The sequence below is a fragment of the Typopeltis vanoorti genome, chromosome 16, assembly GCF_054136105.1.
Source record: "Typopeltis vanoorti isolate ZY-2024b chromosome 16, IOZ_Tvanoo_1.0, whole genome shotgun sequence".
Classification (NCBI taxonomy): domain Eukaryota; kingdom Metazoa; phylum Arthropoda; class Arachnida; order Uropygi; family Thelyphonidae; genus Typopeltis; species Typopeltis vanoorti.
The window spans coordinates 55801407-55820647 of record NC_143564.1 but is presented as its reverse complement, the minus strand read 5'-3'; the positions used below and the strand labels follow the sequence as shown (position 1 = coordinate 55820647).

Sequence of the window (19241 nt, the reverse complement as noted above, 5' to 3'; positions counted from 1 at the left end):
AGCCATTCTTGGTGTATTGGAGGAAACTTTACCCATGTCATCAATGCATTGGAAGAGAGGAAGCATGCCAGTAAGTTGGCCTTGTCTTTCGGTGAGGTAATTACAGTAGCATCGGGATATGAGAGTGGTGGAAACCTGGGTGGGCAGAAGTTGAGCCCAATGGCCTTGGCAAGGGACCAGAAGGAGTGACTGCCATTTGAGAAGGAGGTGAGTTTGCAGCATTTAGCCCTTTCAAAGTCTGACTTGGACTTGGTGATGATTCTTTTGCAACTGTTGCGAGCTGCAGTATAGGCAAAGTGGTCAGCTGGAGTTTTGATCTTGAGCCATTCATTGTAACCAGATGTTTTTCCTTTTACAGAGCCATTCATTGTAACCAGATGTTTTTTTTTTTTACAGCATTGGCATACTTTTTTGAGAACCAAGGCTTGGATGGTGGCTGAGAATTTGGAGTGAAATAAGGGATGAATGCCTTCATTCCTGTGAGGCTGATTTCTGTTATTTGGTGTGAGCAGGTGTTTGGAGCAGAAGAACTGAAGCAGTAGTTGGACCATGGGAAGGAGGAATAGAAGTCATGGATGTCCTCCCAGTTGGCACTCTTGTAGTGTCAAAGGACAAAAGACTGTGAACTGGTGGGTGAGGGTCACTCTGTGACAAAAGAGACTTGTATGAGGTTGTGGTATGAGTTACCAAGAGGAGAACTGACAACCACAGTATACCTGGAAGGTGAGCTTGTTAGGAAGAGATCAAGTGTGATGGCAAATTGGAGCATGTGTCAGGTATTCTGGTATGAAGATTGATAATCTGAGATAGGTCGTTGTCGATGGCAAACACCTCGGCATCCCTGTCTGCTTGAAACTGGTGTATGGGAGCCAAAACTTGGTTATAATTGAAATTAAAGTTGCCAACAAATTATATTCTTGTTTAATCCTTTATGCAGGTGTAAGAAAACAAAGTTTGCTTTCACTTAAGATGAATTCGAAATGACATAGTAGTCATCTATAAAAAGGAAAAAAAAATAGACTGTGAGAATTATAGATGAATTTCCCTACTGAGTGGATTGGAAGTGATACTTGTAAAATTTATGCATACATACTTGAGAAAAGGATAAGAAAATTTGTGAAAGGGAAGCTTGGAGAGATGAACAAACTAGGACAAGTCCAAATAGAGATTGTCAGGATAACGGTTGAAAAATTGTATGATTATAACAAGAATCTGTATTTTAATTTTGTAGATCTTAAAAAAGCATATGCCTATAGAAAAGTGATTCAAAATGCTACAGTTGTGTGGTGTAAATACTATATTATATCAAGCAATCTGTAGTCCCTATTTGAGTTGTAAATCAGCAATTAACATTGAAGGAGGCTAGGTACGGGAAGATGGCTTATGTTAAGTATGTATCTCTCCTAGGTCAGGCTCTCACTGATGAGACCTCAGTAAAGGTCAAAACTGGTCTGGGTAGTGGCCCTTCCCATTATGCATGGCATTTTTACACATCCAAAAGGGTGTGTGCTTTGCATTATGGGATGCATACTAAGACAAGTGATGTGAAGTCGTTAGCCTCTATATACAAGTAGCTCAGACATGAATATATTTCATGCACAAAACATTGTTTTGCTTCCTTGAGTAAAGGATTAAAACCAAGTATATAATTTCTTGGCATCTTTAATGTATAGTAGAACCAACATAAAACTTTCAACATCTGCTTTCCTCTGTTCTCTTGTTCACATCACTCATTGCTCTTCCTTCTAGCAATAGTCTCCCACATTGAGTCACGTTAAATATATTTACATGCACTACATCTTTATTTATAAGATTCCATTTGCCTCTTAAATGCTCTCTCAACAAGCTGCACTGCTTTTTTCCTTGTTCTGCTAGCATAACTGCTTGCCATCTCAATTCATCATTGTTATACCAGGACAACACACCAACTTCCTTACTGTCATACTGTTGTCCTTCACTCTTCTCAATAATCTCCTGATATTCATCCTAATATTCTCTCTCTCTTTCTCCAACCCAATCATTAATCCTTCTCATGTCCAAAGCATGAATCATCCAGTTTATCATCCTTCCTGAAATATAAACCTTCTGCAATCTCACATCTACTATGCCTTTAATCAAACGATGCAGTCTATAGCACCACTCTTGGAAATATGGAATGATCAAAATGGGGAAACATTAGCTAAATGGGCAGATCTACACCGTCTGTGCTTGGTTTTTGATGCCAAGGGAAAAGGCACCTTTAGATCAAGAGTTTGGAATAAGGAATATAACCCTGATTTGACATTTGTCTCCACTGATAGTGAAAATCAACCTTTACAGGTCTCAGACATATTCCCGAGGTTTTTCCAAATAGTCAACACCCTCCCATCTTAATGGAATTAGGCACCCAAATTCCAGTGATAACATCATTGCCTAGATTAAGATGGAGTTTCCAAAAAGCTGACTGGGAAAATTTTACTGTGGATCTAGATGCACGTCTTAGAAGAATTCCCCCAACCCATAAAAATTATACACAGTTCACTGGAGTAGTCATAGTGGGGGCAAAAAGATACATCCCTCGAGGCTACTGAAAAGAATATGTGCCCAGATCGAAAGCGAATCCCTTTATCAGGAATTTCTTGAGAGTATGGATCCTGAGATAGGAGAAGTACTGCTTCATAGTCTTAATGCCGCTCGAAGGGAAAAGTGGATCCAATCAACTGAGAACATAGACTTTAAATACTCTAGCAGAAAAGCCTGGTCGCTACTCAAGAAGCTCGATCCAAGCTCCTTTATACCAAAGAAATCTTCACCTGTTGACTTAAATCAGATAGCTGCTTGTATTGTTTTGCTTTCTAGAATCCCTATAGACAAAGAACATACTAGAGAGGTAAAACATGAATTAAAGGCTATGAAGGCTGTAATTCAAAAGAACCTACAATTCTCCTTGCCTTTTTCTTGTGAGGAAATATCTTTGGTGCTTCAAACATCAAAACAAGGAAGACTCCTAGATTCAGTAATATTCATAATGAATTCCTGATACATTGTGGACCTTATGCTAGATTGTGGTTGGCCAAATTCTTTAGCGACATACTTGAAAGTGGCTGCGTCCCCAGGGAATTTGAAGGACAAAAATCATCGCTGTGCTAAAACCTGGTAAGCCAGTAGACAGAAGTGAAAGCTATTTCCCCATAGCCTTTTTAAATGCAACATACAAACTGCTGGAGAGACTGATTCTGAATAGGATAGTGGGAAAGTTCTGGAATGTGTTCCAATAGAACAAGCGGGGTTCAGAAGAGATCGTAGCTGCACAGATCAGGTCCTTAGCTTAACAACTTACATTGAAGCAGGGTTTCAAAGATGCTTGAAGACTACTGCAGTCTTTGTTGACTTGACTGCGGCCTATGATACTGTCTGGAGGAATGGACTCATATACAGATTCCTTAAGATCATCCCATGTAAAACACTGGAGCACCTTATAAACAAATTATTATGTGATCAATATTTCAGAGTGGTAAATAGGGGAAGTATCAGTAAACAGAGGATGCTTAAAAATGGGCTACCACAGGGCTCAGTACTAGCACCACTGCTTTCCAGTCTTTACATCGCAGACGTCCCTGAAACAGTTAGCAGAAAGTTTGCTTATGCAGATGATTTAGCTTTGGTAATCAGTGATAAATCTAAAGAAAGAACTGAAGAAATATTGATAAATGATATGTCGGCTTTATGGCAGTTCTATAAAAAATGGAGATTAACACCAAACCCTGGTAAAACTGCATGTTCTTGTTTTCATCTTAATAACAGACTCGCAAATCAAAATCCAGAGATATATGTTGATGGGACATTAATCTCGTTTAATCTGACACCTAAATACTTGGGGATAACCTTGGATAGAACTGTCATATAAACAACATATGATTAATATCACTGCTAAAGTACATACTAGAAATAATATAGTTCAGAAGCTCTGTGATACTACATGAGGCTGAAGTGCCACAACTATATGGTGCACCGCTTTGGGACTGGTCTACAGCACAGCTGAGTATGGTGCCCCTGTCTGGCTTAATAGCTACCATCAACAAATTAGATGTTCAACTTAATCTCACAGTGCTCTTAATAACGGACTGTATCAGAAGCACACGCTTACAATGGCTCCCCATTCTGAGCCATATTTCTCCTCCGGAATTGTGATGACAGGAAGCTCTGCTTCGTGAATATAAAAGAATCCTAAATAACCGAAATCTCCCAATACATGAGTTTATTCCAGATGCTTTATCTGATAGATAAAAATCCAGAAGACCTGTCATTAAAACTGCCTGTAATCTTCTCAGTCAGAATACCAGCTTGATGAAAGTGGGATGCACTGTGGACTCAAGCAGTATCACCTGAAGTCCGTAGCTACATAAATATTCTTCAAAAATCATCTGGATTTGATTTGCCTAGGAATATATGGAAGACTGCTAACAGGATCCATACAGGTCATGGTGTATGCAGGGACTTACTATCAAAATGGGGAAAGATACCGAATCCCCACTGCCCTTGTGGAGCTGAGACCCAAACCATTTGTCATATACAGGGTGTTCGGGATAAATTTGACAGTTTCGTAAGGAAAAAGAAAATCTTCTTTGTATCTATTAAATTTAATGAATTGACAAAAAAACATTACAAGCAGAGTTAATTACAATACTATCAACAAGATTTACTCAAAATAACCACCATTAGCATCGATCACAGCTTCAATTCTGCTTCGGAACCTCGAACAAGCTGATGCTACAGTCTCCCTGGGAAGGGCCGCAAAAACTGTTTTAATTTTATCCATTAACTGGGCTTTTGTATTACTGGAAGTGCGATTGGTGTCTTTTTCAACTGCGCCCCATACAAAATAATCCATGGGGTTAAGGTCTGGGGAGTTTGGAGGCCAAACATTTGGACTGGTGAAGTCGTAGAAATTTTCAGACAACCATTTTTGACTTTTCCCAGAGGTGTGGCAAGGGGCCGAATCCTGCTGCCATACATACGGCCTACCATTGGCTACCCTTGTTATCCAGGGCTTGACTACAGTTAGCAACTCCACGAACAAAGCCCGAATTCCAATGCCAGGGTTCTTCAACACCTGTTCCTGCAGATTTGCGAGGAATTCTGCTGTACGAACGCAATCAGATCGTCTGCTAGGGATCTTTCTTCTTGCTACATCCTCGTAGTCACCATTGCAAGTCTCTAGTTCATGCCTGATTGTTTTTACTGTATTCAGGGAGCATTGGGCAGCAGTCGTAATATCCTTATTTTGATGGCGGGCACGAATCATCATGATACAAGTTATTCTCTTCCATGATTCAGGTGGGTTCCAGCTATCCATCCTTTCTGACATCTTGTATATGAATGAAGAAGGGTCCAAACTTTTAAATGAAGAGAAGTGTGTGTTAATACATGTAACTTACGGAAAAATATAATTAATTATAAATATGTCAAATTTATCCCGAACACCCTGTAGTTCAGGAATGTGAGTTAGCAGCATATCCAGGTGAAGTAAAGGACATTTTTGACCTATCCCCAGAGGAAATCAATTGGATTAAAAATCTTAATGTAAAAATATGACTAAATGTTTTGCATGATGCTTGTCATGTATTTAATACCTGTATTTTATCTGCTTGTTTATGTTACTTCTTATTTATAATTTTATATATTGTATCTTATCTATATTCATATGTATTTTATTTTATTTCCTTTTAACCATGTGTATATGCCATATGATAAATAATAAATAAATTTTTTTCTCCACCCTCTTTTTATTCTTTTGCATTCTTCCATGTGCCTCATTTCTCATCTCATATTGTCTTCCAAAAATATATTAACGAGACTGTTCTGTTCCTGTGAAACCCAACTTCTGAACCGTATTAACTCTCCTACATATAGAGTGGCAAAGTTCCTATCCAATAACTGCACATAGATATTCTAGATCAGGGGTTCTCAAACTTTTTAAATTTTGTGCCACTTAAATAAGAATCAAAAAATATATGTGCCACCATAAAAGCATGTACCACCATATGTACCACCATAAAATACCATTTCAAAATAAATATTAAATATGAAAACCCTTATGACACGCTAATGAGACTTCGCATCCGAAAATTCACATAAAACTGCAATAAAATTTATTTGTTTGTTTTATTGGATTTGCCAAGCTAAATTCTTGGAACAGTCTTCTCGTTACAATATTAAAATACATTTTTCTGAACATTTATTTAAATATTTTGTGTAAAAATTGTACCACCAAAAATAACGTAATGTACCATTAGTGATACATGTACCACAGTTTGGGAAACGATGTTCTAGATCATTTATCAAGAATTCTACACATTTTTGTGTAGAATTCTTGTTGGCTTTTGTTGGCTTTGACGTAATCTCTCTCTCTCTCTGTTCACTTGATATCCCTTTGGCTGCTTGCCTTATATGTGAAGATTTCCTTCCAGTTGTTGTGAATATATAGGGGGATCAAAATTAAAGTTTCTCTGTTTAAGGCCTTGTGTATCACTGCCACTCAGGGATCCCAGTACACCCTGTGAACCTTTGCAGGAATACATTGTGCATCATGCAGAAGCAGTAAAGTGAGACAATGCATAAATAACACATTTTTACTGACTTCTATTATACATTCACAGGCTATACTGTTCAATGTGCTGCCCTTCCTGGTATACCACAAACTGCATCCTTTGCACAGTGTGTTCAACAGGAGAATGCAACTGGTTGGGACTGATGCTGTGCACATGCTGCATTATGCTGTCTTCAGCACTGGCAATTTATCAGGATGATCCCGATAAACCTTATCTTTGAAAAATCCCCAGAGCCAGAAGTCACATGGGGACTGATCAGGTGAACAGGTGGTCATGTAGGAAATGTGGAGGGCCACCATTATAGATGAAAATGACTGAATCCATGCACAGGCACTGCCATATCTATGGCATAACAAAATTGTTCATCATATCCAGATACCTCTCGGCAATAACTGAGCAGGTTACACGACCATCTGGTGAATGTCCTCAAAGAAAAAGAATGGTTCAATGATAAACAAAGCTGTAAACCCACATTGAATTTGTTGGATTGCATGTAGATTTTGTGTAGCCTATACCTGGCAATTATGGGTATTCATAGCTCCATTCAGGTGCAAGTGATCCTGATCTCTCCACAGAATCATCCACAACATTTGACTCCACTCAAGCAAGGAATGCTAAAGCAAATGTCATTCGACTTTCAAAGTCCTATGTCAGGGTCATCTTCAATGGGTAGAAATGCAGAATCTTTGGTAGAATTTCCAGACAGTTGTATAAGGCACATCGATAAAGCACATGCACTGCAGGAAGCAGTGCTGTTATTCATGGCCTGATCCACAATAGCAGGTAGCAACTTCATTCACTTGTTGCAAATTGTTTGGTTTGCAAACCTATGCCAGATCTTATTCCCAGTGATCCTGTTTCTTCAAAACATTTTTCGCAGAGTACATGGAGATAGTGGACCTCGTCAACATTTGTTCAGGCAATGAAATTTGCAGAGTGCAGCAACAGCACTGCAATTGTTTAGGTAATATCATGTTGGGGCAATGTTAGTGTCATCACTGTGGACGGTATGAACAACCAGAATGAAGGGAAAAATATCTTATTGATCTTTTTAAAACCCTTCTAGCACCTGCCAAGTTGCATCACATGCAAAATTCCCAAAATTCCAAAAGTAGATCCAAAATTTCCCACCAGGGGAATTTTGGAACTACTTTTATTTTCTCGGATATCGCTTTCGCATGATACTCATCAGATCCCTGAGGCACACTACTAGTGACTTTCCTCCTCTGGGATATTGCTCCCCCCATACACAACTTGTTGATACCTTTCAGACAGCTAATCTCCAATCCAGTGCAGTAATCTAATTTCCAACCCTATTTGCTCTGTTTGACTATCAACTTACATGCAATAATCTATCAAAAGCCTTTACAAAATCAAAGTATACTACTATGAATCCATCTCCTTTGTCCAATGAAGCCATAACCTTATTGTAATGAGTAAGTAGATTACTGAAACATGACCTCCCTATAGCAAATCCATGCTGTCCATCAAAAATAATACCACTGTTGTCAACCAATTTCTGGATACTGATTCTCACCAGCCTCTTCAACACTTGAACTACGACAACAGAAACATAGGTAGGCCTATACTTTGTGATGATTGAGTTCTCTCACCTCCCTTATGAAACATCACAATCTTGACTTTTTCCATTTCTTTGGAACTTGACCCAGTGCAAGACTCATATTAAACAAATATGTCAAGGCAGATGCCAACTGCTTGACACATTCCTTCAAAATACGTGGTGATATATTATCACATCCCACAGCCTTATTAACATCAAGTTTGCTCAGTTCTCCATCAGTGGCGGCTGGTGAAAACTTTAAGTGGGGGTACTGCATATACAAAATTAAAAAAAAAATTCTTTTTTTCTTAACCAGTAACCAATTTATTAATAAATTAATTTACATATTAAAAAATTGCTTTATTAAAAATATTTCACCCTCACCACAAACACACACCAATAATAAAAGTTTCGTATCTCACAGAAATAATGCACGCATGCATACTATTTATCTGTAACGAAACTGCTCAAACGAGCAGTGTCAGATTCACTTGTTAAGTGCAATGATAAGTGCAGATGAATATCGGCACGTGTAGCTACACGTGTCGAAACATAAGCTGTAACCTTTAACATGTTGTATTGCATTTATATAATGTTGTAAGCATTATTATTTATAAACACAAACAAAATTTAATTTTTTCATTTTTTCCTTGGGGGTGCTACAGTGTTGTAGTGCTTATGTACAAGCTGCCACTGTTCTCCATATATGTATTTCTCACTTACAGTCAGTCTCTCCTCCTCATCAACTGCTTTCAAACTCATTATGATGTCACATTCATAAGAATGAAAGATCTTTATGAACTGCTCATTAAATATCTCAACTATATCCTTCTCAGCAGTTATTCTGATACCATTTTATCCAATCAATGTTATCCTACCATAATGATTCTTATTTTTGCTGGCTACATATCAAAAGAACTCGATTTTTTTTTGGCTTCATTAGCTAACTGTCACTCATACTGCACTTTTGTTATCCTTACCAACTGAGTCACCCTCCTTGTCTGTTCTTCGTAATCTTCATGAAATTGATTATTATGACTCATCTTATTTTGCCTCTATAATTCCTTCTTTCTCTGTATAGCATGATCAATCTCTTCATTCATCCACTTCACCTACCTTATTTAACATCATGACCCTTGGAATACATTTAGACATTGTTTCTACTAGATTGAATAGCATTTAAGAACTATCTAGTAAAAGCTATTATCTATCTAGTAGAAACTATTATCTACTAGCTAATAGCTCCTACTATAATTATCTAATAACAGCTGCATTTATCTTGTTTCTACTCAACTCCTCATTCCATGCTACACCTACAAGCTGTCTCTTGAGTTTTTCATAATTGCCAGCCTTGTAGTTTCACATACTCTCTTTCCTCACAGTGGTCCTCACACTTCTGGCAACCACCCAGGTAATCTCTTAATGATCACTCTCACCAACTGGAGGATGATTTCACACCTCATTTATAATATCCTCTTATGAGATGATCAAATCCAAGATCCTCAATTCTCACGTGCTCTCCATTACATACTGCTCTAGTAGTTGTCCCTCAAAAACTCGAGAAACTCATTTTCTTTCTCTCCAGTTGTTATCTCATCATCATCTATATTGGAATAATTAAAATCTCCCATAATAATCATCCTTTTTTTATTTGCTTGGCTAATTTGTTTATTATTATTATTATTATTATTACGGGTATCTCCATGGAGTCAGTAGACTCATCGCGGGAGACCCAAGCTAGCAAAACAATATCTGTCATATCTCTTCTTGAATTCATTTACAGATGAAGAGCTCACAACAAAGTCAGGCAATGAATTCCACTCATTCACCACCCTCCAGGCAAAAAACCTTGTTCTGACACCTTTGTTAACCACACTCTTCTTTAATTTCCAGAGATGACCTCTTGTTCTTCCATCACTATCACACAGCTGAAACATTTCCCCTGCATCAATCCTATAAAAACCTTTTAGTAATTTGAATGTTTCTATCATATCCCCTCTTCTTCGCCTATCAACCAATCTCTGCAATCCACAAGCTCTCAATCTATCAATGTAGGGAGCATTTTTTATATCACTCACCAACTTGGTCACTCTTCTCTGAACCCTCTCCACAGCCTCCTCATCTCCAAGGAATCCAGGTGACCAGACCTGAGCACAGTAATCCAAATGTGGAAGTATCAATGCTTTATAAAGGGGAATAATAACCTCTTTATCTCTGGATGTCAGTGTGTTCCTCAACAACCAAGTAATCCTATGTGCAATCTTGGACACCTTAGCAATGTGTCCTCTGAACTTCATCTCCTTATCTACCAATACCCCTAAGTCCCTAGCCTCATCAATCTCTTGGAGTACCTTTCCATCGATGTAGTACACAGCTGGTAATCTTTTAATCCCAAAATGCAAGACTTTACACTTTTCCACATTGAACTGACATCCATTTTCTTTTGCCCATTTTACCAGCTTATTTAAATCCTCCTGCAAACTTTCAACATCAGCTTGATTTTTTATTGCACTACACAACTTTGCATCATCAGCAAACAACTGAATATCTCCCTTTAAGCCGTTTCCTATATCATTTATATACAAATTAAACAACATTGGCCCAAGCACAGAGCCCTGAGGCACACCACTGGTCACCTGCCTCATTCTGGACTCGGCTCCTCCATACACCACCTTATGGTATCTCTCCCTGAGCCATTCTCCTATCCATATCACCAATTTAATATCCATTCCCATCTGCTCCAATTTGCGTAACAGTGTTCTATGGGGTATCCTGTCAAAAGCCTTAGCAAAATCCAGAAGTACCACTGTGTAGCCAGTTCCTTTGTCCAACTCTGATGTTATTCTATTATGGATAGTTAATAGATTGCTAAGGCAGGATCTACCTTTAACAAAACCATGTTGGCCTCTATAGAGTATCATATCCTGATCCACCCATTCTTGAATTTTGTCTTTAACCAACTTTTCCAATACTTTTACCACTACTCCTGAGATGGTGATTGGTCTGTAATTCAATACTGCAGTTTTAGAGCCACCCTTATGCAAAGGAACCACTTTGCCTAACTTCCACTCCCTAGGGACCATACCAGAGTTCAAACTTAAATTAAATATCCAGGTAAGAGGGGTTGACAATTCATTTGCACATTCACGCAACACCCGAGCTAATATTCCATCTAAGCCTACCGCAGTGTTTGCATTTAAGTTTCGCAATATATTTAATACCTCTGATTCTTTAGCTTCAATTCTCACATTAGGTATTGCTATAGGTATAGAGATATCCTCACTTGGGTGATAGACTTTTGAGAATTGATCACTCAGTAACTCGACTATTACATCTGATTTTGTCACCTCAATACCATCAGCACCCACTAAGGTTATCCTTCCAAAGTCATTCTTCCTCTTACTTGCCACATAGCGGAAGAACTCTTTGGGATTACCCTTGATCTCTTTGGCTAAGGTCTTCTCATAATCTGATTTAGCTTTTCTTACTATGCTGGTAACCTTCCTAGCTTGAGCCTTGTACTGCTCATTTATACATTTCATGGTTACTACATTCCACATTACCAGGTGTATAACATCCAACTATGATGAACACATACTATTTGGATTACAAGACCATAGGTTTTAATATACATATATATAAAAACATCTACTAGTTTCACTAGCTGTAACTGACTAGCTTTGTCAAGACAAGAAGGTAAAAAAACTACATGTAAATGCAAAAAAAAAAAACAAAGGAATGCAGAAACGGTTGACAAAATTGGAAAGGTTTGCGTGACATGATGCGCATGAAGCGTGAAGAGTCAGTAATTTTTACAAAGTCGTGTTACATAAGTTTTGGCATAATGTAGCTCCACTAAACTTAATGAGTTAATCAGATTTTTCCACATATCCTTTAATATAACCCCTTGGTTATGATTAAGGTTACATCCTGTTCGTAGGACTACTGCAGCTTCTTTAAAAGTTCGACAACTGTAATCCTCTTCTATATATGGCATGGAGCTGTTATCCCAATCTATTGCATGGTTTGAAGTTGAGAAATGATGTGCCAAACCTGAGGTGTCTGTTCTGTTGTGATTGACATCTCTTACATGTTCCTTCTTTCTAATTTCTAGGAAGTTTGGCCTATGTAGGATAGTCCACATGTGCAGGTATGCTATAAACACCGGCATATTTGAAGAAAGCTACGTTGTCTTTAGGGGATCGTAAAAACTGTCTAGTGGTACTCGTCGGTTTAAAAACAACTCTGATGTTATAAGGCTTGATAATTCTAGCTATTTTTGTGGAGACTGAGCCAACATAGGGTAAGACAATGGATGAAACATACTGAGTTGCTATACGTTGTTGTTGGAGGTTGTTACTGTAGAGAATTTTATTGATTATGTTTTGAGGATAACCATTCTGTGATAGAGATTTAGATATAAGGGAAAATTCTGTACATACGTCTTCTTCTGTGACTATATTTCGGACTCTGTTTCTTAGCATATGTATGATGCTGCATTTCTGTGTATGGTGATGATTAGAAGAATAATGGAGATATCTATTTGTGGATTTTCTATATATCATAAGTTTGATATGTTCATTCTCTTTTCTTTTAACTAGTACAGCTAAAAAGGGTAGTTGAAGATTGTTTTCCAATTCTAATGTAAATTTGATTTTATGATGGAAAGAGTTAATTTTTTTGGAGGAACTCATGTAAGCTGTCTACTTTGTCCTTCCAGATAACGAACACATCGTCGACATATCTCCACCAAACTGATGGTTTTGGGTTTATTTTAGCTAGAATGTCATTTTCCAATTTCTCCATGAACAAGTCTGCACATGGTGGTGACAGGGGGTGGGGGGCTGCCCATGGCTAAGCCTTGTAATTGTTGATAAACTATATTGTTAACGTTGAAGAAATTGAACTTGAGACAGTGATGGAATAGTTGTGAGATATCACTTGGAAAAAACTCTTTTATAATCTCCATGACTTCTTCAACTGGTAAGTTTGTAAACAAAGAGGTAACATCAAGACTTGCCAAAATGTCTGTGTTAGATAAATTGACATTTTTAAGTTTCTCAACAAAGTGTCGAGAATTTTTTATATAAGAATCCGGTTTTCTGATTTGTTCTTTTAATAGGTTCGCGAGATGTTTGGCTAGTAGATATGTTGGGGAGAATCTGCCATCTACGATCGGGTGGAGTGGAACTTCATCTCTGTGTACTTTGGGTGCACTGTGGTGAGGTGTTATAGGATGTAAAGATTTTAGTTTTCTTTTCAACTTCTGAGGCCATCCATCCATATTGCGAATCAGAAGATTGGTCTCATTGTGGTTCTTCATGGTTGGATTCTTATCTAAAATTTTATATGTGGACTGATCAGATAGTAAAGTATTTATTTTCCTAACATAATCTTTGGTGTTAATAATGACTGTGGAGTTCCCTTTGTCTGCTTTAGTTACTATTATGTCCTTGTTTCTTTTTAAGTTCCAAATTGCCTTCCTATCTGAGGGAGTGGTATTCTGTTTCGGTGGTTTAGCTGTAGAGAGGATGATAGTACTTTGGAATCTAATTTCATTGGCTATTGTCTCTGGGAGTGGATAAAGACCTTTCTCAATGTTACATATGACGTCCATTTTTGGGATGTGGTTAGGAGCAATGGAAAAGTTAAAACCCTTTTTTAGAATTTTGGATTCTTGTTTAGAAAGGTTGTAATTCGAAAGGTTAAAAATAACTTTATCATCCGGGAGACTGGGTCTAGAAATGTATTTTTTTTTTTTTCTCAATTTTGGAGATCCTCAAATTTTTTTATTTGAGCTATTTTGCTAGACTGGAACATTTTATTATAATATTGTGTATCATGCAGTCTATAATATTCCACATTGAGAATTCTATGTTATTTGAAATATCATCAAAACTGTTCCGGCATTTAAGGTCAATTTTATTTAATTCATATCTGATATGTTGGATCCTCTCTCTGAGTAGTGCTAAAGAAGTTTTATAGTATATTGGTTTGGCTTGTTTTGAACCGAATATTCCTTTGACAATTAGGAACTTGGGGATGATAGCATGTTGTCTACACCATTTCAGGAAAGTAAGATGGTTCAATAATTTTGCCTTTTTGCATTTATATTTTTCTAGGCAACGTACCTTGTGTTTCATATATCCATTTAGAAAAAGTCTACTAGTTTCGCTAGCTAGTGAAACTAGTAGACGTTTTTATATATATGTGTATTAAAACCTATGGTCTTGTTATCCAAATAGTATGTGTTAATCTTAAAAAAAAAAGACCAAATATAACTTTCATCATGAACAACATCCAACTAAGTATTTCAGTCTATTCACCTCACACCATACTGCCTCAAAACCACTTCCACTATTTCCCTCTTACATCTCTACCTTGTATGGACATAACTCTTTCTCTATCTTCAATAGCAATTTCCCTCCCCCTTTTTATCTTCACGAAACACGATACCCTTCGATCTCTATTCCTCTCAGGATATCATCCTCATCCAACCATGTCACACTTATTCCAACAAATTTTGGGTGAACAGATTCAATCATTTGTTCTTACACTTCTAGCATTTGTATACAAACATAATAGCTCATTCTTGTATCTATAAGTTTCACTGATATCACTTATTAGGTGTGAACATCCTGATACTTAAGCCATTTCTTTATCTCCTTATTCATTTTAGAACTTTATTCATATCCAACTGTTTTCCCTTGATCCCAGGTCATTCCTTTCCTTTCCCTCTTTGTCTACATATGTATTCACATCTTCTTAGTGCAACAGCCTTTCTCATGCTGTGTTCCCCTGTCCACCCTGAGCTTCCCCATTTCCCTGTTTGTCTTTCACACTTGTTCTCTCATTCTCTATACTTATGCTGCCTACTTCTTCATTCATAACCACCACTTCAATCTCTCCTTCCTTACTCCCGCACTCTTTCTCATCACTTCTTACTTGATCATATTCTTTCTCTGCACTCATTTATCTATCTTCCTGCAGCAGTCTCTTCAAATCTCTCACTCCAAAACCATTCAGATGCCATACATCACTCTTATATAGTTCAGTTCATCCTTCAAGCTCATTTTATACATTAGCAAACTGCATTCCTTTCTCCTCACACATTTCTGCTAACATATCATTCACAATCTTCACTCTCTGCCTCAATTCATCACTGTCATACTTGAGCAACACATTATCTACCTTTCCTATCACACTGTTATCTTTTATCCTTCTCAACAACCTCCTGATATCCAATCTTATTCTCAGTCAAGTCATTTGTCCCCATTATCACTACCAACTCTTTTGCTCACTTAATCCTCATGTCTCAATCACTCTATTCATATTACCTCCAGGAAAACAAACCGTTTGCATTTTCTCGCTTACTTCACCTCTAATAATTGAATCCCCATACAACACCACTCATGGGTCTTTTGTTACCTCTTTCATACTGACTTCATTCATTTATATTTTCTTCACTTTTCCTTACATATCTCGAATTCTCTTCATTTCACTTCCCATCCATTTCATCTCTTGCCTCATCATAACCAACTCAGCTTTCAAATCTTACATCATTTTTTTGCTCTCATTCACTCTCTCAATTTTTTTGCCATCCATACACGCTTGTTCGCCATGAATACTGCTTACTACCTTACCGTTAATTGCACTCTGTTTTTTTTTTTCATCTCTTTCATCTCTCTCTCTCTCATTCACTCTCTCAATTTTTTTGCCATCCATACACGCTTGTTCGCCATGAATACTGCTTACTACCTTACCGTTAATTGCACTCTGTTTTTTTTTTTCATCTTCTGCTACATATGTATCACTTTTGTCGTTCTTACCCTTGATTCTTAAGTTCATTAGATTGTTCTTTTAAAACTTTCTTCACCATTTTTCACTGCGCTTTTATACTGTCCCTCATTGCTATCAGATGAGCACTTATCCTTCTTGTGGCAGTCTTGCTATTAACTCTTTCAGTTACCAATATGATCATACTTTGCACACACACCCGCCTTCCTTCTGCCTTAAATATCTATAATATAATTACATAATTGAACAGATACATATGGTACATCTCACATTTCACGAAATGACTATGTAATCAGATGATTTTTTAATCAAACTTAAAGAAACAAGCCCACACACACCAGAAACACTGTAAGCGCACAACTTTTACTGCAACTCTTCCTCATAAATACACACTTATTCACAATTAAATATTCCAAAAAACATATGTGAAATGGGAATCTTCTTTACACAAATCTTCCAGCGAAATGCCACCTGGATGTCAGTTTAATGTGGCAAAATGTAAGGTTATGCATTTTGGAGTGAAAAGATTACTGGTTGTGTGTCATATTGATAGAACTGTACTCCAGGAGATTGATAAATCCATGGATTTGGGGGTGCTAGTGGATAGGGAGTTAAAGTTTATAGGGCATATTGCAAAAGTAGCTAATGCAGCTCATCAGATTATTTGGTTACTGAAGATACCCTGAAAAGCAGAGATAAGCAGGTTATTATACCTCTTTATAGAGCTTTGAAAAGATCTCATTTTGACTACCATGCAGATCTGGTCACCTGGGTTTCTTGGAGATGAGGAGGAGAGGATCTAGAGTCAAGTGATCAAGGTAGTATCAGGTCTATAGAATGAACCTTGTGAGCACAGGTTGAAGATTTGTTGCTTACAGAACTTAAAAGGGTTGATATGATTGAAGCATACAAATTCCTGAAGGGTTTTTACAAGATTAATACAGAGGAAATTTTTCAGAACTGTTCTGGTGGGTGGAAGAACTAGGGCCATCCTTGGAAACTGAGCAAAAGTGTAGTCAGGAGACTTGTCAGTTCTAGATATTTTGCTTGGAGAATGTTGAGTGAATGAAATAGGTTGCCAGAGTCTGTTATGGGTGCCATAACTGTGATTGAGTTCAAAGAAAGGTATGATAGATGCTGTGCAAATATTGGATAATGTTTGGCAGATGTTTAGGGCCTCCCTTGATGAGTCTAAGGACTCCATGGATTAGCCCATAATAATAATAATAATAATCATATGTACAGTAGATAGTAAGATGTGATTAAAAAAAAAAGTAATCTACCACTGGAACTTTTCCAAATTTTTGGTAACAAGAGGTGGCTGTCATCATTCAAATTTAGGCAGTATAGTAATGCTTCAGCTCTTTCCTGAAACAAGCATTCAGATTTGTAATGGTAATGAGGAAGTGGACAATTTCTCATTCAGAATATTCTTTGCACACTGACAGCTCCATGTTATGCTAAACCAGACTTCTTACACTTAATATAAGTGATATAAATTGATGTTTTTTTTTTTTTTTTTTTTTTTTTTTTAGTTATTTCTCCACAAAAGTCTTGTCTGAGATACGGATGGTCTCCTCCTTGGCATATATCAAGAGATGATAATAATACAAAACTTGGTACATACCATGGAGGGAAAGAGGAGTTTATTGATTCTTGGTTGAAGGGCCAGGAGGATTGTTTGTTGACTGTTAAAAATGTAGATTTGGCCACATCAATCATATCCCTTTAGGATTGAAATCTATTATCATTTACCATAGATCACTTTTATGGAATGTAAATCAGATTTCCTTGTAAGAAAAACTTTGTCATCTTCATGTGAAGCTGACACCTTCAGTTGAAAAACCCCTTGATGGAGTTTAGGATTCCTTATGTTCCAAATAGGGATTCTATCCAAATCTTTCCAAATTGTTACTGCTGATCATAATCTTTGATTGGGAAGGGAAATATCTATAATATATATTGATTTTTTTCCATGTTTTTTACCCTCCCTCATTTTCCCCCAAATTCCAAGAAGAGGTTATCTTCCTTTTTTTCATTATTCTGTTTTATTCATGTTGTTGCTGGTATTAGCATATTGCAGACATTCAGACATTTGCTTTCTTTTTTTAAGAAACACAAAATAAAAAGAAAAAAAAAGAGACTGCTGGGAGTGGAAATCCTGACTGTTCTTCACAAATATTTTTCATACCAGTAATTTTTGATATTATAAGAAGAATCTAAAAGTTATAAGAATTTTGATATTTTAGTTTTAACATTTCATAAAAAGAAAAGGTTAGAAAAAAAAATACAAATGTTTTTAAATTTCAGGGTGAAATTGGACTTCCTGGTCTTCCTGGCTTACCTGGAGAGAAAGGAGAACGAGTAATATTTTATTTCTTGGCTTAATTGCTTTATAATATACAATATTATTTTATACATATGAAATTGTGTTCTGTTCTTTACTGTATGTGTATGTCTTGGTGCTGCCTTTTGTTTACCTTGAGAAGTTTTTTTGTCTATAACCAGCAAATGTTTTTTTTTTTTTAAATAAAAAACATGATTAATGTGGTATTATTAAAATTATTAAAAAAATCTTGGGCACTGTAGGTCTTCTTGAAGCAGGAGAGACTTGAGATGGCTGTCACCAAGGTATGGATTCACCCACCGCTTCTGCTATTCTACAACTAATTCCAGCCAGTCAAGATTTGGTTCATCCATACAAACAGCTGTTGTAATAATCAGCATATGACTTGAATGCAGTTACTGAGGTCTTGACTTTGAGACTAAATGATGTATTAAACAACCTGATGAACCTCAGTATAGGTCGAATCCAATTTGGAGCCATTCTTCAACGGGTGTTCAGGAAGGATCTTCAGCAGACTGCAGGGTTCCAATCCCTTATATTTCTGGCATCTCGGAACCGATTGGTAGAATTTTGATGAAGTATCATCTCATCCCATCCCACAAATTTTCCAATCAACAAAATTTTCATCTGTTGCAATCTACAAAAGACATAGTGGCACCTCTATCATTAGCTGCAAACATTTATCAGCTAATTTTATGCTGGCGTTTATCGGATACTGTGTGAATGTAATCTAACATACTTTGGGGAAAAAAAAGCCATTCTATAGAAAAAATAATTAATGAACATCAGTATTATATCGAATACATGAAAACTCAAAAGTATGGTCTGGCACAACATAGTATTGACACTAAACACAATATCCAGTGGGATAAAGCTCATCTTCTCCATAGATGCAGTTTAAATATGAATGCCTTTTCAAAGAAAGTTGTCAAGCCCTTTTACATCG

General features: G+C 37.0%; 1 protein-coding gene across 1 annotated transcript in view; it reads left to right on the top strand.

Moving 5' to 3' along the window:
• The window catches only part of LOC150098030 (uncharacterized), a 345561-nt gene that overhangs the window by 142379 nt on the left and 183941 nt on the right, over window positions 1-19241 (top strand). The window contains exon 10 of the mRNA XM_090406662.1: window positions 18259-18312. Within this exon, the coding sequence (XP_090262788.1) occupies window positions 18259-18312 (54 nt within the window). The remainder of the gene's footprint in view (window positions 1-18258; window positions 18313-19241) is intronic.